We start from the raw sequence: 26,708 nt of genomic DNA on the forward strand, positions 1-26,708 counted from the left end.
GAGCTAAGCAAGAGCACAAGACCCTGAGTTCAAGCCCTAGTACTGGCATAAAACAATAACAACCACAAATGTGTTGACTAAACTACCAACTAACAATATTTTCAACTTATGAAGGATTTATCATATGTCACCTCCTTGAAAGTGGGAAAAGCATTTGTATTTATTATCCTATTATTATTATTATTATTTTGTCAGTCCTGGGGCTTGAACTCAGGTCCTGGGCAGTGTCCTTGAGCTCTTATTCTCAAGGCTAGTGCTCTACTACTTGAACCACAGCTCCATTTCTGGCTTTTGGGTAGTTAATTGGCATAAGAGTCTCACAGACTTTCCTGCCTAGGCTATCTTCAAACCATGATTCTCAGGTCTCAGCCTCCTGAGTAGCTAGAATTATAGGTATGGAAGAACTGAGATACCATCACACACACACACACACACACACACACACACACACACACACACACACACACACACTCACACACGATTCTAGAACTCAGAGACATATCGGCCACAGACATTTTTTTATCCATTTATGCTGTCATCTTAGAGAAAGACCCACTTCAGCTAGCTGCTTTGTGACCAGTCTCTTATGTTATGCACAATCTATGGACTTATCCTTAAAGAGAGGGCTATAACTTGTTTTATACTCTTCAAATAGGCCCAGGGTAAGTGGGTGGCTGATCTGCTCTGTGCAGCCCCCGTGTGTTGATGGTGGGGTCGCTGAAGCCGATGGGCAGCTGACTTCAGGCAGGCCATTAGCATGATTGCAGAGACAGTCCTGATGCTTAGGATCACATTTTTAGAGAAAGTTAGTGACCGCTCTCTGCCCACATAGAGTTGAGTCAGAGTTGGGTTAACTGTGTTGGGGGCAAAGGGGAGGGGAGTGGCATTCAGTTTTGAGGGGATCTGGTTGATCTGTCATTGTTCTTGCATAGATTGTCCCTCTACACTGGAACTATAAGCATTCCTGGAAGTTCTGCCTGGTTCTAGCCCCTCCCAGAGGGGCAAAGAGGAAGAGTACACCCTGCTGTCATTTCCCTCCATCCAGGGTCAGCCCTAGAGAGGAGGGCCTTCAATTGCTAGCATGACAGATTCTTTACTGTCTGCTAGGGAAAACCAGTGTGCTGGCAGGTCCTGAAGACAACAGCAGGTGATGTTGGAAGACATGAAGTGCAAACTGCCTATTGTAACAGCCAGGGAAAAGTAAATGAGACGCTTTGTGACCACAAGAGGCATTTGAATATTTCTTTCTTGACTTTTGGTGGTACTAGGGTTTGAATTCAGGGTGTTATGCTTGCTAGGCAAGCACAAGTTGTAGAGGGCTGGCCTCAGACCAAAAGCCTCCTGTCTATACCTCTCACATGGCTGGGACCATGGGGTTCTTACTAACATATTGTCCAAGCTGGAGTTGAATGGTAATCTTCCTTCTGTTACCTTCCTGGTAGTTAGGATTTGACCTATGGGCTTCTTTGAATTAAAAATAATTCTGAAAACCATCTGATTCATGAACTGACTCCAAGAACAGTTTTCCTTAGCAATTATGGTAACAATAAAATTTTACCTTCCAGCTGGGCGCCGGTGACTTACATTTGTAATCCTAGCTACTCAGGAGGCTGAAATCTGAGGATCACGGTTCAAAGCCAGCCCGGGTAGGAAAGTCTGTGAGACTCTTATCTCCAATAAACCACTCAGAAAACTGGAAGTGGCGCAGTGGCTCAAGTGGTAGAGCACTCAGAGACAGCACCAAGGCCCAGAGTTCAAGCCCCACGACATACCAAAAAAAAAAAAAATTACTTTTCAAGGACAAAAAGTAAATAAAATCTGAAAACGAAAAGAAAGAAGCCTTCTTAGATGATAGTCTATAGAATTTGAGGTAACATAAATATTATTTTTTAAGACAAGATCTTATTCTGTAGCTCAGGCTGGCCTTGAACTAGTTATCTTTCTGTTTCAGCCTCTCTAGAACTGAGATTACAAGAGTAAATCACCACACCCAGCTCAAGTAACACAAATCTTGACAACCCTTTGGTAAGTGTAGCGTATACATGATTTAAGTAATTGCAGATTTCCTAGAATCACTTACGTTTGTATTTTGTCAGATTAATCATTTTATTTTTCTAAAGGTTTCTCCATTTGGCAATACTGTGCAATCTTTTCATTTAATTTAGTGTTGGTTCAAATGGAACCAACCTTACTCCATCAAATGATGTAAGACTCTCATATAGATCATTATATCATTGACACCCAGAGTGTCAATTTTGAAATGTGTTTCTGGTACAATCTTTGACAAAGAACTAGTAATGAGGTGAAAATAATGGGAAACTAAAAAAAATCACATTTCTAATCCTAGAACTTCATATATTCACTGCTTTCCCATTGTTTAATTTTTTTTAAAAGTCACAGAGAAACAACTACATTGAAGAGTGTCTACGTGATTTTAATGGCCTCTCTGTTTTCCTTATGAGACATTTGTTCGGTGGTAGAGACCCAAGCGATTCACAAATTGGCCAAAATGAAGAGCAATGGGCCAATGAACCCCGTCCAGAAAGACTACCATCTGTGATGGAATCCAACTCCAATGAAAGCCTGTTTGGTTTGGGGAAAGTGAAGTATTTTTCCTTCCACCCAACAATTCAAAAGATCTGAAGCAAATTTCCTTGGAGCCTTCAACTGAAGTTAGCTTTGGGAAGGTAGGATGGAGGAATTTACATATGCAAATCAATGACCCAGAAGGCTTTGGACCTGGGACCACGTCTTTGTCTGGCCACCTTGGAACAACTTACTCTGTGATCATCAGGGATGAATCTTCTTAAATCTCAAGTTCATTCCTATTTCTGCCACTCCTGAACTTCTAAAGAGTCTTAAACAGTTTCAGATGGAGGAACTGAGTGTATCTCCGTATTTGGCTCCGGAAAACTCTTATCATGAGTTCCATTTGACTGAACATTGAAATCTGCTCAACTTTCACTTCTGTTTTTTCCAAAGCAGAAAGTATTTCAATTATGCATGGAATGCCTGTCATGCAAAATCATATGTGTTGACTGGACACTTTTGAAATCAGTATTAGTTTTCTTTTTATGGCCAGGCCAGTGCCACAAATCTGAAGGATGATGCTGAGCATTTCTTTGTAGCCCATTACGCTCCCTAACCACTCTGGATTTTGAGATGAATCTGCCTCTGTATGTCTTTCTTTTATAGTAGGCATTTCAACTGTCTTGTTCCTAGGAAAGGTAATACATAGCATTTACCTGATCCAGAGTTAGATATTATTGTGGATTCTCTTATGGAAGAGAGAAATAAATTTCAATCTGGGTACCATGGATTATGCTTGTAAACCCAGCCACGCAGGAGGCTGAGATCAGGATTTTAATTGTTTCAGCCACTAATAAAATTTGCACAGCACACAGAGCAGAGCATCTAAAACAAAAAAAGATACACAAAGAACCAATAGGGAAGTCTGAAAACTGAGACACATTGAATTTACAGATGATTCATAGTTATTAAATCATAAAAGCTAATAGACATGACTTATTCATTAAACCCCAAACCACTAGAGATTTGAAAGAGATGAATTTAAAGCAACAAAAAGAATTTTCTTCCCATTATAGAATGAATATATGTAAGCAAACAAAAAAGCTGAAATGACCTGACAGTAAATGCTCAAATACTACAATTTAACAATGGACTATTGGTCTTACTATTTACCATTGGTCTTATTGATTTTATTTACAATAAATTGAAGACCACACTTTATTTCTAAGGAACTCATCAGGTATATCATCAGCAAGGGTTCAACAGTTGCTAGTGTAAAATTTAGATTTTTGCCTAAGAGAGACTAAACTTCCATTAATTTCTCAAGAGAAAATCAGTGGCAGGTGCCAGTGGCTCTTGCCTGTTATCCTAGCTATCTAAGAGGCTGAAATCTGGGATCAAAGTTCAAAGCCAGCCCATCCAGGAAAGTTCCTAAAATTCTTATCTCCAGTTAACTAGCAAAAAGCTGAAAGTGGAGGCGTGGCTTAAGTGGTAGAGTGCCTGCCTTGAGATATAAAGTTAAGTGACAGTGTCCAAATCTGAGTTCAAGCCTCAGTGCTGGCGTGTACACGAACGTGCATGCACGTGCACACACACACACGTGCACACACACACACAATTGGTTGTGTCTAGATTTATTCTCTGACTTTCTCCAAAATGGAGGAATGGTAAAAGTAAGACATAATCAACAGTTAAAGTAAGATAAAATAAAACTGAAATGAGAATAAAACGAGAGTCAAAGCATTTCAGTTAATCTGATGGAAAACAAATTTGGATTTAGAAAGCTGAGTGTGGTGACACTTGCCTATAATCCCAGCACTTAAAAGCAGGAGAATGGAGAGTTCGAGACCCTCCTGAGCTACATTTTGAGTTCTAGACTAGCCTGAACTATAGTGAAGCCTTTTCACAAAAAACCAACAGCTAGAATATAGCTCAGTGATAGAACACTTGCCTTGCGTGTGCAAGGCCCTGGGTTTGAATCTCCTCACTGTAATAAAAATAAATAAATTAACCAAATATTCTCTATTATATAAAGTAAAAATCTTGCTGATTGGTTTAAAAATTAAAAATCAGACCAAAAGGTTAGAGATACACGTAGTTCAGTGGTACAGTGTAAGCAAACGCACGCGTAAGACCCTCATGCCAGAAAACTCATACTTTTTTTACACAGATGCAGTCCTAAGCCACATGTCAATGTCAGTCCTAAGCCACATGTAATTTTATGTCCCAGAAAACCTGTGGAATCTCACTCGTAAGGTATTTTCCTTTCGCCTATGTATTCACTTTTCAAACTTGGAAAAGTCTTGCTCTTACTGTGGTCTTTAACTTACCAACGACATCAAAGGATCTCTTGAAAAGTGGGTCTTCACTATGTCTCCGGCTATACAACCATTTCTTTCTCTATGAGATATAGGGCTTCCATTTCGTTGACCAGAAACCCTCTCTGAAGACTTGAATGAGCAAAAAGATGGAATCCAGGTGTTGGGAGATCAATCCTGCAGCTGTACTGACCAGTAAAAAAACAAACAACAACAACAACAACAAAAAACCCTTTTGTGGTTTCTAGTTTCTCTTTTTAAAGCAATAAACAATCATCGAGGAAGAATCCCAGCTCAATTTGTATAGTCAGCAATTGTGTGTGACCCATTTTATCTAAGTATTAGAAATGATCCTGGAAAGTAACTGGAGGGAGTTACCCTGGAACGTCCATGGTGATGAGTAGCTGTGGTTTCTCATGAGTCTGACATGGAGACGTAAGGAGCAACAAGTAGCCAGACAATAAATAGCAGTAATACAGCCAGGAAGTGTAGGTAGTCAAGCTCCATACTCACTGAAGTATGTAGAAACTGAAAGCATTTGTCTCTAAGCATGAGTAGGTACCATTTTTTTTGAAGTTATCCCAATACTTTTGTGTGTGTGCTGGTACTGGGGCTTGAACTCAGGGTATTGCACTCTTGCTTGGCTTTTCTACTGAAGGCTAGAGCTCTACTTCTTGAGCTAGCTCCACTTCCAGCTTGTTACTAGTTTAGAGATAATGTTTTCATGAACTTTTCAGCCAGACTGGCTTGAAGCCTGGATTTTCAGATTTCAGCCTCCTAAGTAGTTAGGTTTACAGGCATGAGCCACTGGCGTTTAGTGTCAATCATTAATGTTATTTTGGTAGCTTTTTATCTTCCTTCCTTCCTTCCTTCCTTCCTTCCTTCCTTCCTTCCTTCCTTCCTTCCTTCCTTTCTTTCTTCCTTCCTTCTTTCCTCCTTTCTTTCTCTCTCTCTCTTTCTTTCTCTCTCTCTTTCTGTTTCTTTCTTCCTTCCTTCCTTCCTTCCTTCCTCCCTCCCTCCCTCCCTCCCTCCTTCCCACCCTCCCTCTCTCCCTCTCTCTTTCTTTCTTTCTTTCTTTCTTTCTTTCTTTCTTTCTTTCTTTCTTTCTTTCTTTCTTTCTTTCTTTCTTTCTTTCTTTATTTCTCTCTTCCTCTTCTCTCTCTGCAAAAGTATGTAGTAACAAGTTAATGAGAGCTTTATTTGTATTTTTCCACTTTAACAATACCACTATAATTTGTGTTCCACTTAGTAGTGGGTACTTTCAGATTTTGTGTGATTAATCCTTAAGGAGCGCCAAGATAATTAAATAAATACATGCTCTGTTTCCTGGGCTAGAAATTGGAATCAAGAGAAGCCACTGGAAATGAGATCTTGTGGTGTCATAAAGACTGGCATGGGTCTAAAATTGTGGGAACCTACAGACTTGTAAAATCCCCACAAATTACCACAGAAGCTGGTGATGAGGTTCTCATTCTAATTTTAGTGCTCAGCTCAGTTTCACTTACTATTTCAACTTTCCAATACCTTTATTGTGACTTCTGTCTCCATTAATAAAATTTCTAGTGGAAATGTTTGTGCTTAACGTTTGCTCCCAAACATTGTTTCAGGGATTTTAATGACACAACATTTACTTCCATTCCACAAAGAATGAGTGTCAAATCCAGACTTGGATCTTACTCAAGACTCCTTGGTGCCCATGAGATATTCTGACATTTGCATAGGCAGCTGTTAAAGTCTCTTGGCTTTTATTCTCCTTTCATATATATGTCTTTCTATGCCTTCAAATATTTATTTGTATATGTTTAAAAATTAGATTGAAACTTACCACGAAAATAGAATTGAATGGGTTGGATTTTATGTCTAGAGACAACTAGTAAAATAATACAAATTACAGAGTAAGAAGCAGATTATAGAAATTTTATTTAAGAACATATAGGCTGAATGAAATGGCTCACACCTCTCTACTCAAGAGGTAGAAATTGGGAGGATCACAGTTTGAGGTCAGGTCAGTGGGCAGGAGTGGGGAAAAAGCTTTTGAAACCCCATCTCAACCAATAAACAACTTGAATGGTGACCTCCTGTCATCCCAGCTATGCAGGAAAGGTAAACACTAGGATTGCGTCCATAAATGTGAAAAAAATAACTACAGCAAAAGGGCTAATGGTGTGGCTCAAGGACTATACTGCCTGCCGATCACAAGTACCATAGTTCAAGCCCCAGTCTTACCAATAAAATAACAACCAAAAAAAGTGAGTCTAAATCACAGTGAAGGAAAAATGTCATGTGAACCAGTTCTCAGTTTATGACTTAAGTTTCCAGCCTATGATGCCTTCCTTTTCATCTATCACTTCTTTTCTGTGTTAAATGGGTACATGTAGGTCAAAATATATGTGACTATCAATTTCAAACGTAAATAGGAAACATTTTCTCTCGTTGGGAAAGCCATTTCGATATTTTCTTGGAAAAGGTAATATTAGCTGATGTTCACTGAAAATATAATATATGTCAGTTAATAAATGTAGTACCTGTTATCAACTCATTGAATTCCTGTAACAGTTCTATCACATAGACTCTATTACTACCCCATTATTTAGATAAAGATACACAGTAGATTGGATAACATGGCCAAGGGCACACGGGCAGAAAGAGTTGACTTCATTGCCAGCTGTGTGACTGTCAAGTGCAGCATCTTAACTAGGACGCTGTACTCAGAGAACTCACTCAAGACAGGGAAATGCGTGAGGCCTTCACAGACCCCGCAGGGCATGGCTCCCTTGACTCGCTTTGTGTTGATGTTCAGAACGTCATAGTTCTCCCTGTCTAGAAAAGGTTTGGCAATGCTCACCATCATGTGAGAATCTCTGCTTTAGCACTGCAGGCTTTCTGAGCCTGCAGAATTTTCCTTCATGACTCCATTCGGTTCCACTCCCCTTGTGCTTCATGGTTCAGCTCAATTTCAGGAGCTTGCTTTTTCTCTCTCGCCATGCTTTCATGATGCCCTCAATCAACTTTGGTTCATGTGTCCCCCTCACCCCCATATCTCCTAAGCATCACTATCCCCTATTGTGTCAATCACAGAAATGTATTTATTAGGTAGAGGAAGACATGGCTGGGAGAAGAATTCAGTATATTTTTATCCAAGAAAATATGTCCACACAATATTAACATTCTGAAAGCATATCTTATAATCCTATTAAGGGATTTGAAAAGAATAGTTTTGTTTAATAATCCAAAAAAAATTCAATGAAAGAATAAGCTCAGCGAAGAAACTAATTTGAAGTTAAAAGAACAGGTTGGAAATCTCAGATGGCAGAAAAAGATAAGCAGATACATTTCTGGGTTTGAGGTTCAAAAAATATACAGTCATGTTCTAAAGAAACTGCAGGGATATTGAGCGCAGGTGACTCATGCCTGTAATCCTACTTACTCAGGAGGCTGAGATCTGAGAATCCCAGTTTGAAGCCAGCTTGGGCAAGAAAGTCCATGAGACTCTTAACTCCAATTAACTACAAGAAAACAGGAAGTGCTGCTGTGGTTCAAAGTGGTAGGGTGCTAGCTTTGAGTACAAAAACTTAGAGACAGCACCCAGGCCCTGAGTTCAAGCCCCCTGGCAAACAAACAAACAAAAACAAAGAAAAGAAAGAAAAGAAACTGCAGGGAAGTAGCACTATTTGCTAACCAAGATCATACAGAGCACAAAGTGTGTGTTGGACATCATTGCCTAGCTGGAAGATCCAAGGAGGAAGCAGAAAAATGTTAAAAAGTCAATGATGAAAGGGGTGGCATTGATCAAGATGAATTGTACTCATAAACTGACATGTTGAATTGAAACTGCTTTGTACAACTTTTTAAAGATATTTTTAAGCCAGACACTGGTGGCTCAGGCCTATAATCATAGCTACTCAGGAGGCTGAGATCTGAGGATCACAGTTCAAATCCAGCCTAGGCAGGAAAGTCCATGAGACTCTGATCTCCAATAAACCACTCAGAAAACCAAAAGTGGCGCTGTGGCTCAACCTGTAGTGTGCTAGCTTTGAGCTGAAGAGCTGAGGGACAGTACTCAGGCCCAGAGTTCAAACCCCACGACGGACCAAAAAAGAAAAGATTTTTAAAAAGTGAAAATTCAAACTGGGAAAAAATATTTACCAGCAATATATCAGACAAGGGGCTAATATCCAGTATATACAGGGAATTCGAGAAACTAATCCCTCCCAAACCCAACAAACCAATTGCTAAAGAGAGATTTCTCAGAAGAAACACATGAGGAAATGTTCACCATCCCTGGTTGTAAAGAAAATTCCAATAAAGACAACCTTGAGATGCCACCTTACCTCAGTCAGAATGGCCCACATCCTAAACTCAGCCAACGACAAATGCTAGAGAGGATGCGGAGAAAGAAGAACCCTATTACACTGCTGGTGGGAATGTACACTTATACAAACACTTTGGAAGCAGTCTGGAGGGTCCTCAGAAAGCTAAATATTGACCTCCCCTATGACCCAGCCATACCACTTCTAGGCATCTACCCTGAACAACAGGAACCAGGATACAAGGACATATGCACCTCCATGTTTATTGCTGCACTGTTCACAATAGCCAGGATATGGAAACAACCCAGATGTCTCACCACAGATGAATGGATCCAAAAATTGTGGTATCTATACACAATGGGATATTATGCAGCCATTAGAAAGGAAAAAATAATGGCATTTGCAGGGAAATGGATGGAACTAGAAGAAATCAAGGACAAAATAATGGCATTTGCAGGGAAATGGATGGAACTAGAAGAAATCATCTTTGCCAAAAGCAAAGAGACAAATGGCACATGGTCTCCCTGATAAGTGGATGTTAAATCCAAAATGTAAGGAGATACGACAAAGTAAACAAGACTCGAGAAACAAAGGACCTCCACTCATCTGGTCAACTAAATGACCCCATGCTGCTGACCACATATATGGTATATATGTGCACATCGGAGGGAAACTAGGAGGAGGACACAGAAACAGAGGGAAACAGGAAAACATAGAACAGTGGGACCCATCAGCTGTACTGGTCATTGATCAAAATGAACTAAGCAACTCAATGGCAGTGATGGGAGGGAGGGAATGAGCGGGAAAGAGGGAACAGCTGACACTAAGCAAAAGGAAAGAAATGTACATATCACCTGATGTGGAAGAAATAACTGTATTAAAGCTCATAGAACTGATAGACCACGATAAAGACAGTTTGCCCCATGAAGGTTAGAATGTGTTTGTGACTTTAAGTATCACTATCCCATAATACTGTGAAGTTTGTGAAATTTATGGAATCACTTAATCACAATAAAAAATTGCTATAAAAATTTTGAAAAAGTGAAAATTCAATTGCCAAGCAGACATATTGAGACAGTTTAAAAAAAAAAAAACAGACAAGGAAATTCTTTTTTTTTTAATGCCAGTCCTGGGGCTTGAACTCAGGGCCTGGATGCTGTCTCTGAGCTTTTCTGCTCAAGGCTAGCACTCTATCACTGGAGCCACAGCTTCATTTCTAGCTCTTTTGGTAGTTAATGGGAGATGAGAGTTCCATGGACTTTTCTGCCCAGGCAGGTTTCAAACTGCAATCCTCAGATTTCAGCCTTTATGAGTAGCTAGGATTACTACAGGTGTGAGCCACTGGTGCTCAGGTAGAAGTTGCTTTATACAGCAACACAACATATGGTGAAGTAACTTGTTGAGGGTATAGGAAACAGGGAGTGAGGGACCATTTATGAAAGATTTCATAAACTGTGATAAGGCCTTACATTTATATAAGGCAGTGGGGCACTGTGCAGGAATCTTGAATCAAGGAGTTATGTGGTCAGTCTAATTATTTGGAAAGATTGATTTGGCTCCAGGAGAGAAGCAAGAGACATACAAAAAAAGAGTCATCCAGTGCCTTGCATGCATGAAGCCTTGGGTTCAATTCCTCAGCACCACATAAGCAGACAAAGCCAGAAGTGGTGCTATGGCCCAAGTGGTAGAGCGCTAGCCTTGAGCTGAAGAGCTGAGGGACAGCGCTCAGGCCCAGAGTTCAGGTCCCACAACTGACAAAAAAAAAAAAGAGTCATCTAAAAGGCCTGGTTAAGCCATCGAGTGGGCCTGGAAATAGGTCTTGATAGCTTTTTTCATCTTAATCTGCTCAGATTTTAGGCAATTGCAATTCATTATTCTTTTATTATCTAACAACACAATTCTTAGTCCCATTACTTGGTCTCCTTTGATTCTTTGCTACAAAAAGCCTATTTCCTGTCCATCTTTCTCCTTCTCTATTAATCTAAACCAAAATCACTCACTTGATTTGGAATGTTGACCAGCCAGTGCTACCAATCCAAAGAACATTTGAAAATTCCCAGCATTGTTTGCAGCACTGTTGACAGATCTTCACTGGTCTTCTTGTCTCCCACCTGTAATGTGCTGCTAATCCATTCTAAAGGGGAACGCTATGCTAAATTTCAGAGAAATACTTTGCAAATGTAGTTGAGAACATTTCCCAACAATTGGACTCTCTTGTGATTTATGATCCTAAAAACTTGTTCAAATGAATCTGAACAAGACAGAGTAAGCTCGTTTTGGTCTGACCAGCAAGACAGAGTGTCTCTATGTCTGTCATGTCAGAGAGGATGAGAGTGATCCTAACAGAAGTTAAATGGGACAAGTCACTACTGAGTGCTCTGTTCACTGATGCTTCCTTTTTCATCTGCATGCCTTGCCATTTCTTCTCAGAAGTAAGGAGATTAGAGGCTATCCTTAGATGGGAGATGGAGAGGTAGCCCTGCCTCTTAAGATTTGTTCTCTCTTTTAGGGAATAGGAGAAGCATTTGCTGCAGAGCAGTATCTGGAATGAAAAATAGAATGGCTGTCACTGAGTGGAGTCTTCTAATCATGGGCTTCGAGCTGGGTGGATGTAATTGAGAACACAGAAATCATTTTTAAGACTCCCCCCCTCTTTTTTGGTGGTTCCTACGTTTGACTTTTAATTGGTTCCAATAAAAAGTCTAGCTCCAAATCCCTGATTCCAGAAGTAATTTCAAGCTGGGAGTTTTACCATCCTATAAAAGGGTACTATAAACACTGGGTTTCTAAATAGAAACAGAATGCTTTTACTTATATGACAATGTAGTACAGTTTCAGTTAGAAAAAATGAATTCATACTACATCCTGAGGAGGGTCTCTCTGTATTAGTGTCAAAATAGTGTAAAAATTATTGTGTGTGTGTGTGTGTGTGCATGCCAGAAATGAGGCTTGAACCCAGGCCCTCACACTCTTGCCTGGCTATTTTGCTCAAGCTTGGCACTCTACCATTTGAGTCATACGTCAGCTTCCAGCTTTTTAATGGGTTAAGAATAAGAGTAAGGATAAGAGTCCCATGGACTTTGCTGCTAGGCTGACTTTGAGCTGGGATCATCAGATCTCAGCCTCTGGAGTAGCAAGGATTATAGACATGAGCCACCAGTGCCTGGCTAAAATTTATCTCTTCTTTTTTTTTTTCTGTTCTTTTTTTTTTTTTTTTGCCAGTTCAGGGGCTTGAACTCTGGGTCTGAGCACTGTCCCTGAGCTTTTTATCTCAAAGCTAGAGCTCTACCACTTGAGCTACAGCCTCACTTTCAGTGTTTAGGTGATTATTGGAGTTATGAGTCTCACAGACTTTTCTTCCCAGGCAGGTTTTGAACCACAATCCTCAGATCTCAGTCTCCTGAGTAGTAGTAGGATAACAGATGTGAGTCACTGGAGATGGCTTTGAAATTTATCTTTAGAAGCTTATCATTGTCAATAGGGAAAGTCAATAATAATAATATTTAAAATATAGTATAAAGCATTTCTCTCCTTAGGTCTTTTTGGTAGTGCTTTCACTTTTTGTGTATTTGGGGGGGAGTTGCGGGGGGGTGTTGTTCTAGCTATGTTGCCCAGGTTTGTCTTGAACTTTTGGATTCAAGCTAGCCTCCCTGTTAGCTGGGACTACAAGTACATGTTACCTCAGCTACCTATATTTGTCTGTGCCTTTTGTAAGAATCCAAAGACTATGTAGGGGATATGGCTCAGTAGTGGAGCTCTTATCTTGCCTGGAATGCATGAGGGTCTGGGTTGTGTTTCTAGCAGCACTGGAAAAAAATTGAGCTCAGAGCTCATCTCAAAATAACTTACCATGGGGCTGTGAAGGTGGCTTAGTGGTACAGTGCTTGCCTTGTATGCCTGAAGCCCTGGGTTCGATTCCTCAGCACCACATAAGCAGAAAGAGCCTGAAGTGGTGCTGTGGCTCAAGTGGTAGAGCGCTAGCCTTGAGCTGAAGAGGTGAGGGAGAGCGCCCAGGCCCAGAGTTCAAGCCCATGACTGAAAAAAAAAAAAACAACAAAAACAAAAAAAACCTTACCATATTTTTTTGCAACAACTAAGTAGCAAGATTTAATCTCATTTTACTTATTGCTGGGTTGGGGCTAGGGATCTGACCTGACTGGGAAGGAGGTAAAAAGCTCATTGCTCTAAGAAACACTTAAGAGGAGTTCTCTTGTTCCTTCCTTCCTTCCTTCCTTCCTTCCTTCCTTCCTTCCTTCCTTCCTTCCTTCCTTCCTTCCTTCCTTCATCATCATCATCATCATCATCATCATCATCATCATCATCATCATTGTCATTATCAACTTCACTCTGATGTAAGTGGAATAATCAAGAAAGTTTAGGAATGCAACTATTAAAAAAAAAATCAAGACCAGAGTCTTCTGGAGCAAGAGGGTCACAGAGTGGGTTCTTATGAATATAACATTGATATATTCAGAAGAAGAAAGCATCAACTTTTTTTTTTTTGGTCCATCATGGGACCTGAACTCAGAGCCTGGGCACTGTTCCTCAGCTCTTCAGCTCAAGGCTAGCACTCTACTGTAGTACTACAGCTCAAGGCTAGCACAGTACTACTTCTGGCTTTTTCTGTTTATGTGGTGCTGAGGAATCAAACCCAGAGCCTCATGCATACAAGGGAAGCACTCTACCACTGAGCCACCTTCCCAGCCAACATCGACTTTTTTAATAAAGCCATTTTCCCCAATTCTAAAATTTTAATTTCCTTCATTCTTGACCTTGTTTGGAGTTACTACCACAATGTGAGCACTGGAGTTGTCCTAGTCCACCTTTGCCTTCAATGTGGTGGAATGTGTCCATCTGGAAACCCCGGGCCCCTTACACCTGTCTAGAACAGGTGGGTATTTGCTTCTCTTCCATGTTCAGTTCCAAGCAAGTTCTAGGAAAGTGATCCCTAGCTTGGACCTTATAATATAATGGTATTTATTGGTAGAATTTCTTCCAGGATTTTCTCCTTTCCATTCGATGTATGTCAGGCAGCTATACATTTATTTATTTGGTTGCCAGTATTAAGAATAATAAATAAATAGATAAAATGCAGCTAAGCCTTGTTACTTCATTATTACCAAAAAAGAGCAATGAAGTGTTAGGAGATGAGCTCTGAGCTGTGCATTCACTCCTGTTTGGGACTTGGTACCAGAGATTTCCTACATTGCCAAGCTTGCTGTTATAATGAAGCTTATTCACTTTTAGACAATAGGGCCAGTGTTAGCTACTGAGAAGCTCAGCCCCAGGAAGAGTAAACATGTGTTCTAGACAATGCCCAGGAATTGTATCTAATGGACAAACCTTTTAATAACAGCTAAAAATTGTATGGGTAGTGGTAAAAAGAAGAAATGTTTGGAGTCAGAGTTGGCTTTGCAATCGAACTAGTTACTATGTGATTGGACACTTAAAGTAACCTCTCTAGGCTCAATTTTCTTATCTTGGCTTTCAGAGTTTTATAATAATAACCATATATAGGTAACATCCTCCAACATTGTGTCTTTCACGTGACATTGTCACCAACAAGTGGTATTTTTGCATGCTATTATTACTTTAGTTTTTTAAATCCAGCAGAGTATCGATGATTCACTCTCCATTCATTTAGTAAAAGCTCTTTTGGGGAAAAACAAATACCCCCTCCCCACAAAAAATTAATAAGACACTGGAAAATCTTATTAAATAAGCCTATCAAAATGAAGTGGGAACCAATTACGTTTAGTGTTGAAAAATACAGTATTTTCCATAGCTACTCTATACTGTCATTATCAAATGACCTTTGGGAGATAAGCTCCCCTATCCAGAAATGTGAGGTACTTTATTCATTGTGACCTTGGTCCTGGTCTGCTTAGGATGACTTAACGTTACTGTAAGCAGTGGGCCTGTTTCCTGTGTTCATCCTACTCCAGTATTTTTGTGATAGAACTGACAGTGACAAGAACAGAGCTGGTGAGCATCCTATCAAGGGCAGCGAATCAGAAGAAACAGAGTAGAAAGGAAAATTCAAAGAACTGAGGAGCTTAAACAAGGAAAGTGCAGATACAACCAAAGGATACCAGATACAAAATGTGAGCTGGGAAGAAAACAGAAATGATAACTTGAGAGACAAGTAATGAGGCTATTGGAGAGTGGGATGGGGAGGCCAGAGGTAGAGAAAGCCTGGTTGGGAAGACAGAGAACATGGCAAATGTAGCTAAGGTTGTAGTTGCCAGAATGCAAAACCCTGGATTCCCTCAAAGGGCAGGACAGAAATGATTTCCCTATTAGTTCATTTCCAATGGTGTCTTCATGCCTTCTTTGCCCTATCAGGCAAAAGTTGATGAAATATTGAATGAGATCTGTGCCCTGCTGATGGCACCTACTGAAGATACTACCTGTTCAATGCAAGCCCTATTTTAGTTCTGAAGCTCAACCGTATAGAGCAAGCACAACCAGGTAGGCTAGGTTTATGCATACCTGTAATAACATCTACTTAAGAGGCAAGAGAGAGTAGGATGCTGAGTTTGAGGCCAGCCCCAGAAAAATTAGTAAGATGTTATTTTAAAAACAAAATGAACACGCTAAAAGGGGTAGGCACAAAGCTCAAAGAGGTAGAGCAGCTGTGAGATCCTGAATCCAATTCCTAGTACCATCCAACAAAGCAAAACAAATTAGGGCTGGGAAGGTGGCTCAGTGGTAGAGCACTTGCCTTGCATGCATGAGGCCATGGGTTTGATTCCTCAGCACCACATAAGCAAAAAAGAAAAAACCGGAAGTGGCACTGTGGCTCAAGTGGTAGAGCGCTAGCCTTGAGCTGAAGAGCTGAGGGACAGCACCCAGGCCCAGAGTTCAGGCCCTACGACTGGACCAAAAAAAAAACAAAAAACAAAAAACAAATCAAAACAAAAAAAAACCAAAGTAAATCAAATGAAGCAACAACTTATAGAGAGCATGAGTAGATCACAACAGCATTTGTTCTTCAATACAGTACAAGCTTCCTAATATACATTGCTTCCAGAAAGTTCATCCAAAAATAACTTCAGAAATATGGCACAAGTGAGTATAATCAAGGAACAAGGAACTTAAAATAAGCAGCAGCCTTCTACTCTAATGAAAATAATGCTAATAATTCTGTTCTTCACAACATCTCTTGCATATTCTTTTCTCTTAATCCTCAGATCTGTACTCATCTTACCTTTCAGCATATGACCTTGTTTCCTTTTTTAGAGTAAATTCAAGTCTCCAGCCAATAACTCCACCTAGACTCATCTTTTCCTGTTTCCAGTTGTTGCATTGAAAGTGGGGAACCTTTTGCACTATTAAGATCAACCCATTCACCAGAACATGGAGCCATCTTTCCATTTTCCCAGAGATCTTGCTATGGAGATTCACTTCTTACTGTGCTGGCTTTCCATTGAGATTTCCCTTTAATCTATCATATTTCAGTTAAAACATATATATATATATATATATATATATATATATATATATATATATATATATATATATATACTTGCATGCCACTCAACATGTGTCCTTGTGGGTTTATAAGCGAAATCTAGCTTTCATCTGTACTGCTTTAGAGAACAATCATCTCTTGCTACGATGGTTATAATTAACAAATAACAGTCCTGTATCTTCAGTGTAGATTTCTTCAGTCTCTTCCCCTTACTAAAGCTGGAAGAACTATTAAAAATTCAAAAGTGAGCCAGGTGCCAATGGCTCATGCCTGTAATCTTAGCTACTCAGAAGGCTGAGATCTGAGGATTATGGTTCAAAGCTAGCCCAGGCAGAAAAGTCAGTGAGCTTCTTACCTCCAATTAATTACAGAAAAACCTGGAAGTGGTGCTGTGGCTCAGGTGGTAGAGTGCAAGCCTTGAGCAAAAAGGAGATCAGGGACAGAGCCTAGACTCAGAGTTCAAACCCCAGCATCAACAAAAAGAAAAAGAAAAAGAAAAAATCAGGAAAGAAAAGAAAGAAAGAAAAGAAAAGAAAAGAAAAATCCAAGAGGTTATGCCCTTTTTTTTTTCTATTCATCTTTGGAACAATGAATGGTTTTCCATTGCCCTCAGATCAAGCTCGTACTCGCTCACAGCTTTATATTTATTAGGAATTGCGCCTCCTACCTCTTTGTGTCATCACTTGCTACATTCAACACTTCAGTCCTTCAAAGGCTTTCAATTTCTTTTCTTTTTCATCTTCTCACTGGGTCATTGCTTAGCTAAAACTCCTCTAACTTCTAAACTAAACTGCCTCCTCCCCCACTACCTCCTCTGTGGTACAGAGGACATTTTATTATCATTATCTCTCCATGTCTTTGGTCTTTGGTGTAGAATAAATGCAAGAATTGTGTCTTGTCAACAGACTACTCTTCCTCTTGACCACTCCAACACCCTCTAGCAGACACTCTAGTACCTTGCTTAGTGTCTCACACTTAATGTATTTATCAAATAAATATCTTTCACTTTCATGATAAATGCTTTTTTTTTTTTTTACTGAATTCAAGACTTAAAAGTTTATACTAATTACCTCTTGTTTCACAAAGGATTTAGGCACTTAGAGACTCTGCCATATGAAGGCCAGATGACTGTAAAGAAACATGTACTGGGTCATTTAGGTATGAAGTTAGTTTCTACTGCTTACAGAGGAGAATCTTCAAGGGTCTTCGTTTTTCTTTTTCTGGGAATGGAGATAAAGCTACACACAAGACGGTCTTTGGAAGTTCGAATATGGCCAGTATCATTTACAAAGGGCTTCTTACATGGTTCCTAGAGCCAGCATTCTGCCTTATAAATCCTACAATCCCAGAGCCAGGAGAAAGCTTCACTGTCAATTTGGCATGATTTCTAGACACCATCTGGAAACTTCATCTACAACTTGACAGCCTTTACCCAGCTTCCATTCCTGAAAGTTCATTGCTGTGGAGGCCACCTGCCCACTCCATAAAGCCCTAGTGCAACAGTAATTTTTCCTTCAGGTTCTTTTTTCCTTCACTACCATCTCTCTTTCTGACACTTCTATAAATGGCTTCTCTACTTTACCTTAAATATTCAACTTAAAAAGTCTTAAATATCTAAAGGGAAAAATAAAGCCTTAACTATCTAAAGGTGAAGGAGATTCCCTTCCTTGAATGTAACATTCCACAGGCTCCAGAGTGTGTACATTTTACTTTACTTTACTAACCCTCTAAATAATCTACTAAAACATGCTGCATTGATGGTATTTTACTCCAATGCAATTTAAACTTTGCCCATGTGGCTATCATTCTGAAACTCATTTTTTTATTCTGAAAATACTGTACAATTACATGGGCAAGATAATGAGTACATTTCTTATCAAGCATTGTAGCCTCCTCCTTTGTTTCCCCTTCCCGTCCCATTCTCCTCCTCCTCCCCCCACCCCACACCACAGTTGTAAAGTTCGTTTTCGACATAACGAGTCTCATTGTTGCAATGGGTCCACCTGTATCCCTATTTAAACAATTTGTTTTTCCCCTTCCCCTCCACAAATTATAACAACATCAAATACAGTGAAAGCAGGGGTTATACCGTGGGGGAGGGACATACAAAGCAACAAAGAAATAATCTTATAAATGTGTTAGAAACAATCCCATGAAAGAAAAAAACATTTGAATACATATCTTAGGGTTCATTTCCCTAACATCAACTTATCTGACCTTTTGTGCTTGACTCAGATATATACTAGTTATTGCAAATAAGCGAAACCCATTTTTTAATTGAAAGTTTCCAAGTCAAAAGCCCTGGTGTTGAATTATAACTGTGAATGAATATTTGCATGGAATTGTTACCCTTCACCACTTCTAGAATTAGGATTGTGATTCTGATTTTTTTTTGAATGACTTTCTTCACATACCTTCTTAATAAAAGTCTTTGTTACATGAACACATCACGCCTAATCATACCCTGTGGTTCCTTTAAATGGAGAGTGTCCCTCTTAGAAGTAATATGAGCAGTCAACAATATAGTTAAGTCCTAAACTATGGGAGACTAAACAACCTGAATTAAAATAGCATTGACATTTATGTTGAGGCCATCAGGAGTGAACTAAAGTAGTATTTTACATTACCTAAAAATTGGCTTTAGCACACATGTGTTTTTCAAAGACAATTTTATTCAAAAAATAAAGCTAACTGATTAAAAATATGTCACCAAATTTCTACTTTGACTATTTTCTGTTGTTTATTGATTTGTTTTTTGGGGGTCCGGTCATGGGGCCTGAACTCTGGGCCTGGGCGCTGTCCCTCAGCTCTTCAGCTTAAGGCTAGCGCTCTACCACTTGAGCCACAGCACCACTTCCAGATTTTTTTCTTTTTTGCTTATGTGGTGCTGAGGAATCGAACCCAGGGCCTCAGGCATGCAAGGCAAGCGCTCTACCACTGAGCCACTTTCCCAGCCCATTGTTTATTGATTTTATGGGAAAGTTTGGACCCAGTCTTAAACACCTTAAGAAATGCCTTTGAGAATACTTTAACACAGTACAGATTCTTTGTTTAACATATTTGGGCTCTTGATTTCTTTTGTTTTTCTTTCAGGTTTTCCAAAGTACTTATGGTTGAAGTTGAACAATCCATTTCTGTAGACTTCCCTCTCCTCATACTTCCCAGTGATGGTAACTGCCCCTCACTTCCTTCTAAACCTGGAAATCTGTTTGTGTGAAAACAACAGGTAAATATTTTTAACCACTGTAAATTATTTTTAAAATATTCATACAAAATTTAAAATAAGCATACTCTGATATTAATAAGGGTTATTTTTCTAGATGATGAGTTGCTAGGCAACTTTTTTCCTTTCCTGGTCCATTTTAAATATTAAATGCAGGCTGCTTTCACAATGAAGAAGCTTTATTTTTTGAAAAGGCAGCTGTAGACACAATAAAGTCCACACCTATGCAATATGATCTCAGGTAACTACAAGGCAACAGACTGTCAAGGGAGCTCCTGATGGCAGAAGCATCAGGTTACTGTTGGCAACCTAATAGCCTACCCCACCTGGCTCATCACAAACAGAACCCCAAACTCTGATCAGGTCTTTAATACTGGCTTATCTCTAACCTCTTGTGGGAAGGTCAACTTCTTCCCAAAACAGCTCAGAGGAATCATTTTTGTTTTGCCTTGAAAAGCCAAATAAACTAACCCAGGCTTTACAATGAATATATTTATTCTTCAATGGGTGACAACATTTTAGGGTTTGTATACTTAGAAAAATAACAAAACTTGTTCATTGTTCAGTCTTGACCTTTAAGTACATGGATAGAGTTTACAACAGTGAAAAACAGTGCTGCCTGAAATATCTTTTTTTTTTTTTTTGCCAGTCCCAGGATTTGAACTTGGGGCCTGGGCACTGTCCTTGAGTTTTTTTGCTCAAGGCTAGCACTCTACTGCTTGAGCCACAGCACCACTTCTGGCTTTTTCTGTTTATGTGGTACTGAGGAATCGAACCTAAGGCTTCATGCATGCTAGGCAAGCAATCTACCACTAAGCCACATTCCCAGCGCCTGAGATATCTTGATGGAGCCTAAAGTTCTTATCACTGTGGACAGATCCTATTATAATCTAGAAAGCTGACAAAATGTCTGTTATTTAAAGCTGATTTAAATAAGTGAATCAAACTTAAAAAACCTTCAAAAATTTATGGCACCTCTAGAACTCACACTAATATACCCATATTCAGAGCAAAATTGCACATGGTTTATCTTACTAATTTCTCCATCAATCCACTAGCAAGTCCTTTTTTATTTTCTTCTATGTGAAAAGCACAATCTTAGGCATTCAGCATGTACCAGGGGAAACACCTTTTGATCACAGGTCTTAGGTTTACAGTTCTAGAAAGGTAAAAATTAATAAATAAAATATAGAGTATGTCAGATGGTGATAAGTATTATGAAGAAAAATAAATCCAGGAAGAGAGGTTGGAGGGGGAACCTCTGCGAGGTAGGTATGATGGTCAGAAAAGGCCTTGACAAGGTAACTTACTGAGAAATGTGAAAGAGTTGGTTCCAGGTGACTTTCAGAATTCTCTTTCACAATTACAATTTAAAAAATAATAATAATTAAAATAATAATTAAAAAAAGAATTCCCTTTCAAAAATCCAGTGGTTCTGTTATTGTGACTGAATGTTGGAAATAATCCTTCTTTTGTCTTCTAAGAATAGTACCTCAGACACAAAAATATATTTTGTATAGACTGAATTGCCAGGAAAAAAAATATATTTTCAGAGTTGCATGCCTAGTACAGACTCACCAAAATTTCTCTTTCTCAGATCTCAGCCTCCTGAGTAGCGAGGCTTACAGGACAGAGCCACCTGCGCCCAGCTACACTTCTTTTTAAACAATGTCACCCCTTCCTTCACTCCCTTCCAGTTTTTCCTCTTCTATCCCTGCCTACAAGTTGTGTAGGCATTTTCAACATAATGTCTACTGAGTAATATGATTTTTTTAATTATATATATATGATTTTTTAAAAATATGGTGCTAACTCTCTGTGAATCCTACCAGTTCAGGTGAAAGGGGAGTAAGAATTCCATGATAGCATTATTGTGAAGGTCAAGTTGGGTTATATATAGAAAACATTGCCCATAGTGTTTTATGTGGTTGTTCAATAAGTTATTGATAATTTTACTACTAGTAATAATGTTACTTTTAGCAAATTGAGGCAAATACAATTTTTGTTTACATTTGTTGAACATTTAATAATCACTGAGGATACTGTTTGTAAATATATCTGTATTAAAAAATTCATCTCCTCATACATCCATGTAATAATCTTGAACCAAATAACATTTATAATATTCTTGAATGCCATATTACTAAGACTATGAAGCAGTGGTTCAAGCCTATAATCCTAGTAACTCAGGAAGCTGAGAACTGAGGATATAGGTTTGCAAGCTAGCCTGGGCAGACAAATCTGAGAGACTGTTACTTTCCATTCACTAACAGAAAGCCAGAAGTAAAGGTGTAAATCAAGTAGCAGAGAGCCAATCTTGAGTGGGAAAGTCTAAATAAGAGGGCTTGAGTTCTAGCCACAGAATTAATATTGAAAAGGGGACAGGGGAAGACAATGAAGCAATTGTAAGATATTCTTTCAAAACCATTTCAGCTATGAGACAGGAAATGGGTGTGTCTCAAAACACACACACCCTTGGGGACAGTTTGTCATTTTACTCTCATGAGACTTAACACAATCTCAGCCCCTTAGGTTCTGTTCTTTTTGTATAGAAAGATACAGTAAGTGGAAGTCATTTTTTTTTTCCAGGTGAGAAACAATGCTTCAATTTCCATTAGTCTGATAACTTTTTTTGTTTATTCAGAGTTTTCTTGAAGCACAACTAAGAACAAAAAGCTACCACTAGGCACAAAAGTCACTGGCACAAAAGTCACTGATTCATGGGATTATGGAGATGATCTCTCTGATGTTGAAAATGTCTCCAGTTTTTTGACAACAGGAAATAACCATGGGGTCCAGCGGCCTTGGGAAAGCAGCAACATTGGATGAACTGCTGAGCACCTGCATTGAGATGTTTGGTATGAACCTTTCCCCTTTCATACTGATGCAATTGCTTTTCTCAATTCAACTACAGGTTGTTTATGGGCACATTGTATATTCTGGTGTGATAATTATATGTCTTCAGACTTAATCCTTCTGTATATGTCTTATAGCTCTTGCTGAATTATTTAACTTTGCAACTATGTACTTTTTATGTTGCTTATGTGTACCCCGTTATTAAAATATTCCTTGCATAAATAGAATCACACAAGAATAGTTCATTTAATTGATCCCTTAAATACTTTGACTTAAGGCTGGGTGCTGATAGCTATACCTTTAATCCTAACCACTTAAGAGGCTGAGATCTGAGGATGACAGTTTGAAGCCAGCCCAGGCAAGAAAGTCCGTGAGACTCTTTGTGAGATTCTTTTCTTTTCTTTTCTTTTCTTTTGGGGGGGGGTCCGGTCGTGGGGGCCTGGGCGCTATCCCTCAGCTCTTCAGCTCAAGGCTAGCACTCTACCCCTTGAGCCACAGCGCCACTTCCGGCTCTTTTCTTCTTGCTTATGTGGTGCTGAGGAATCGAACCCAGGGCCTCAGGCATGCAAGGCAAGCGCTCTACCACTGAGCCACCTTCCCAGCCCTCTTTATGAGATTCTTATCTCCAATAAACTACTCACAAAAAGCCAGAAGTGGTGCTGTGGCTCAAGTGGTAGAGTGCTAACTTTGAGCCAAAGAAGCTCAGGGACAACACCCAGGCTCAGAGTTCAAGCCCCAGGACCACCAGTAAATAAATAAAGAAAGAAAGAAAATCTGATGTAAGCCAGCGCAATATTGCAGACCAATTATAGGGTGATCAATTAAGTTTTAATTATATATAAACATTTTAAAATATGTGCCCTAAATACCCAGGCCAGACTTACACTGACAAAAGCACTCATTCTTTAACATTATATTCAAATTTACTTGGGTATCCCCTACTGTTATTTGATGAACGTAACAGCTACAAACTAGAAGGGTAAGTCCAACCCAGCTTATCAAGTAAAGGGAACCCACAGAAGTAGGAGATTAAAGCTAATTTAGTTTATGAAAATATTTTTGGAATGGGGTTGAGAGGGACATGAAGGAGAAGGATGAAAGGGGTGACATTGATCAGGATAATTGTGCTCATAACTAGACAGGTTGCCTTCAAACCCCTTTGTATGATTTTAAGACAATTTTAAAGGAAAAAGCTGGCATTTTTTCTAGTGATATTAGCAAAAAAGAAGAGTAGCACTGTTGTCTTCTAATTCTCACTTTATTTTTCACAGATGACAATGGAGAGCTGAATAATAGCTATTTGCCAAGAATAGTTCTACTGATGCACCGATGGTATTTATCTTCCACCGAATTGGCAGGAAAACTTCTCTGCATATATCTTTTCAACTACTATGTAATTTTTATTGTCATAAATCAAGCTCTGTATTTTAGAGATCCTATCCAAAACCAATGAGTTAAGATGAATAAAGTCTTTAGTCAGTTATCCAACTCTTTTGAGAATATATAGATGTCTAGATGAAACTTCTGGATGATGGCCCAAATAGCTGATTACCCGCTGAATGTTTTGGCTGTACTTGAATATAATCAGGATAATGTGAAACAAAACAGGAGCTGCATGCTGAGTGTTTGGTAACTTGTCTTAAACATGTCAACTGTTAGTTCAAGGGAAGAATATTGGACACTGATCTAAGACCTAACTTACTCTTTCCATAATGACCAAACTGTGGGCACAGAGGACACTGCCTATGTAGATGGAGATGCTGGCTAAAATAATATGCACTAGCTCAGACACAAGCACAAGTTTTGATCTTCCCTTGCTGGCAAGACTCCATAAACACTCTGATAGTTGTATTGTACTTTGTTGATTGATGCTGATTTTAGAATTTCTTCTGATATGAGAAGAAAAAATATCCACATGGAGTGGGGATGTAGCTCAGTGTTAGAACACTTGCCTGGCACAAACAACTCTCTGGGTTCCATTCTTAGTATAAGAATAAAATATAAGTGAAATAAGATAAAAGAAAAAGGGAAAAGTGATTGAACATCTAATGGTTGCCAATGCATGCAAAGTCTCACTTTTTCCCTTGAGATTTAATATTTATTGTACAATCTCTGATATTTACTTCCAGTGGTCTTTTTCTTCTTCAAGTCCAAGGGCTGTGTAGATGAGTAAAAATCCCTACAAGACAGGGGGAAGGAGAAGGTTCTTTGACAGTTTTTAGGGCTTGTCTAGGCTTCCTGGGCTAAGTGGAGATCTGCCTGTTTTGGTTCAGGTTTTTCCACTCTCCACTTTCTATGTCTTCCTTCCTATCCTCCCTGGAACATCAGAGCAAGAGCAGATGTTCAGAAATAATGGCCTTGAACCCAGGTCCTTGAAGTAAGCATATCTCCAGTAGCACTTGCTGTTCAAAGTAGAGAGTAGGGAAAAATAGAAGGAATTGACCCACGTGGCCCTATCATTCCTCATGTTCCAAACCTAACCCCAAGATTTTTTTTTTTTTGTCAGTCATGGGGCTTGAACTCTGAGCCTGAGTGCTGTCCTCAGCTCTTCAGCTCAAGGCTAGGGCTCTACCACTTGAGCCATAGTGCTACTTCCGGTTTTCTGGTGGTTTATTGGAGATAAGAGTCTCACAGAGTTTCCTGCGCAGGCTGGCTTTGAACCGTGATCCTCAGATCTCAGCCTCCTGAGTAGCTAGGATTACAGGCGTGAGCCACCAACACCTGGCTCTTACCCCAAGAATTCTTACTCTTACTATGTCTACTGTTAATAGAGCATATTAAAATCTTCATATGGGAATGTTGGGGTTGTATAAAACTTGGAGAGAGCCCCTGAGTCAACATTCTTTACATTCTTTAAATTTTTCTCTCTTTAGAAGAAAATGTACACTTCATATCCATTGTGCTAGCATTTTGTAAGGGTTCAATAAATAATTATTAAAAAGATAATCAATATACAACGTGTGGGCAGGGGGAAAGTGAAGGAAGGAGTAATATTGTCCAAATGAGAGATGTACGGGTTACCTGAAATGTTAACCCCTCTGTATTACACCTTAATAATAACAATCAATTATATATATATATATATATATATATATATATATATATATATATATTTGAAGATAATAAGTAGTCTTAAGAATAAACCACAACTTTTATATTTATGTACCTGAAAATGACATTCTCATATATAAAACAAATTAGGTTACATAGGAAAGGTACTAGTCCTAAATACAAAAAAAAAAATTTTTTTATTTGCTAAAATGGTGCTTCTACAGAATATCCATTTTCTTTTTTGGGGGGCGTCCGGTCATGGGGCCTGAACTCTGGGCCTGGGTGCTGTCCCTCAGCTCTTCAGCTCAAGGCTAGCACTCTACCACTTGAGCCACAGCGCCACTTCTGGCTTTTTTCTTTTTGCTTAAGTGGTGCTGAGGAATCGAACCAGGGCCTCATTCATGCAAGGCAAGCACTGTACCACTGAGCCACCTTCCCAGCCCCTCACTATCCATTTTCAGTAGATAAAATTGGCAATGTACTTTTTAATTATAGTTGGCAGCTATGGGTTAGTGTTTAACTCTCTAAGTAGCTTATCTTCCAGACACCAGCCCCCACCAAAATACATAGAAGAGCACTAACAGTTCAAGTTTTAATTACTTCATGGTCAGAGCTCATTTCTTTCCCCATGTGAGGGTCTATGTACATATGATCACTTCTCCAAAATGTTTCAGATCAGTATGCATCACAGCACGGATTTTTTTTTTTGTAATTTTAGACCATCTGCATATGCATAATGAGATTGGACTCAATTCTTAAAGTGAAATTCATTTGCACTTCAATGCATTTTATGTATGTTGCCTGAGATCTTTTTTTTTCCTTTTTTTCTTTTTTTTTTTTTTTGCCAGTCATGGAGGTTGAACTCAGGGCCTGGGCACTGTTCCTGAGCTTCTTTTGCTCAAGGCTAGCACTCTACCATTTGAGCCACAGCACCACTTCTGGCTTTT

General features: G+C 39.2%; 1 protein-coding gene across 7 annotated transcripts in view; it reads left to right on the forward strand.

The window, feature by feature from the left end:
• Positions 1 to 26,708, forward strand: part of Rasgrp3 (RAS guanyl releasing protein 3) — a 104,189-nt gene that overhangs the window by 35,759 nt on the left and 41,722 nt on the right. For 3 of the 7 annotated variants that reach the window (XM_070025349.1, XM_070025348.1, XM_070025355.1), the window contains exons 2-5: positions 1,952 to 2,025; positions 19,725 to 19,857; positions 22,499 to 22,712; positions 23,982 to 24,084. In XM_070025349.1, the coding sequence (XP_069881450.1) occupies positions 22,643 to 22,712; positions 23,982 to 24,084 (173 nt within the window). In that variant the 5' untranslated portion in view covers positions 1,952 to 2,025; positions 19,725 to 19,857; positions 22,499 to 22,642. Of the gene's footprint in view, positions 1 to 1,951; positions 2,026 to 2,674; positions 2,688 to 12,534; positions 12,582 to 19,724; positions 19,858 to 22,498; positions 22,713 to 23,981; positions 24,085 to 26,708 lie in introns of those variants that run through there. The other 4 variants (XM_070025351.1, XM_070025352.1, XM_070025353.1 and 1 more) reach the window with 3 other exon arrangements.

This window comes from Dipodomys merriami, unplaced genomic scaffold (genome assembly GCF_024711535.1).
Source record: "Dipodomys merriami isolate MVZ:Mamm:240054 unplaced genomic scaffold, mDipMer1.0.p SCAF_17, whole genome shotgun sequence".
Classification (NCBI taxonomy): domain Eukaryota; kingdom Metazoa; phylum Chordata; class Mammalia; order Rodentia; family Heteromyidae; genus Dipodomys; species Dipodomys merriami.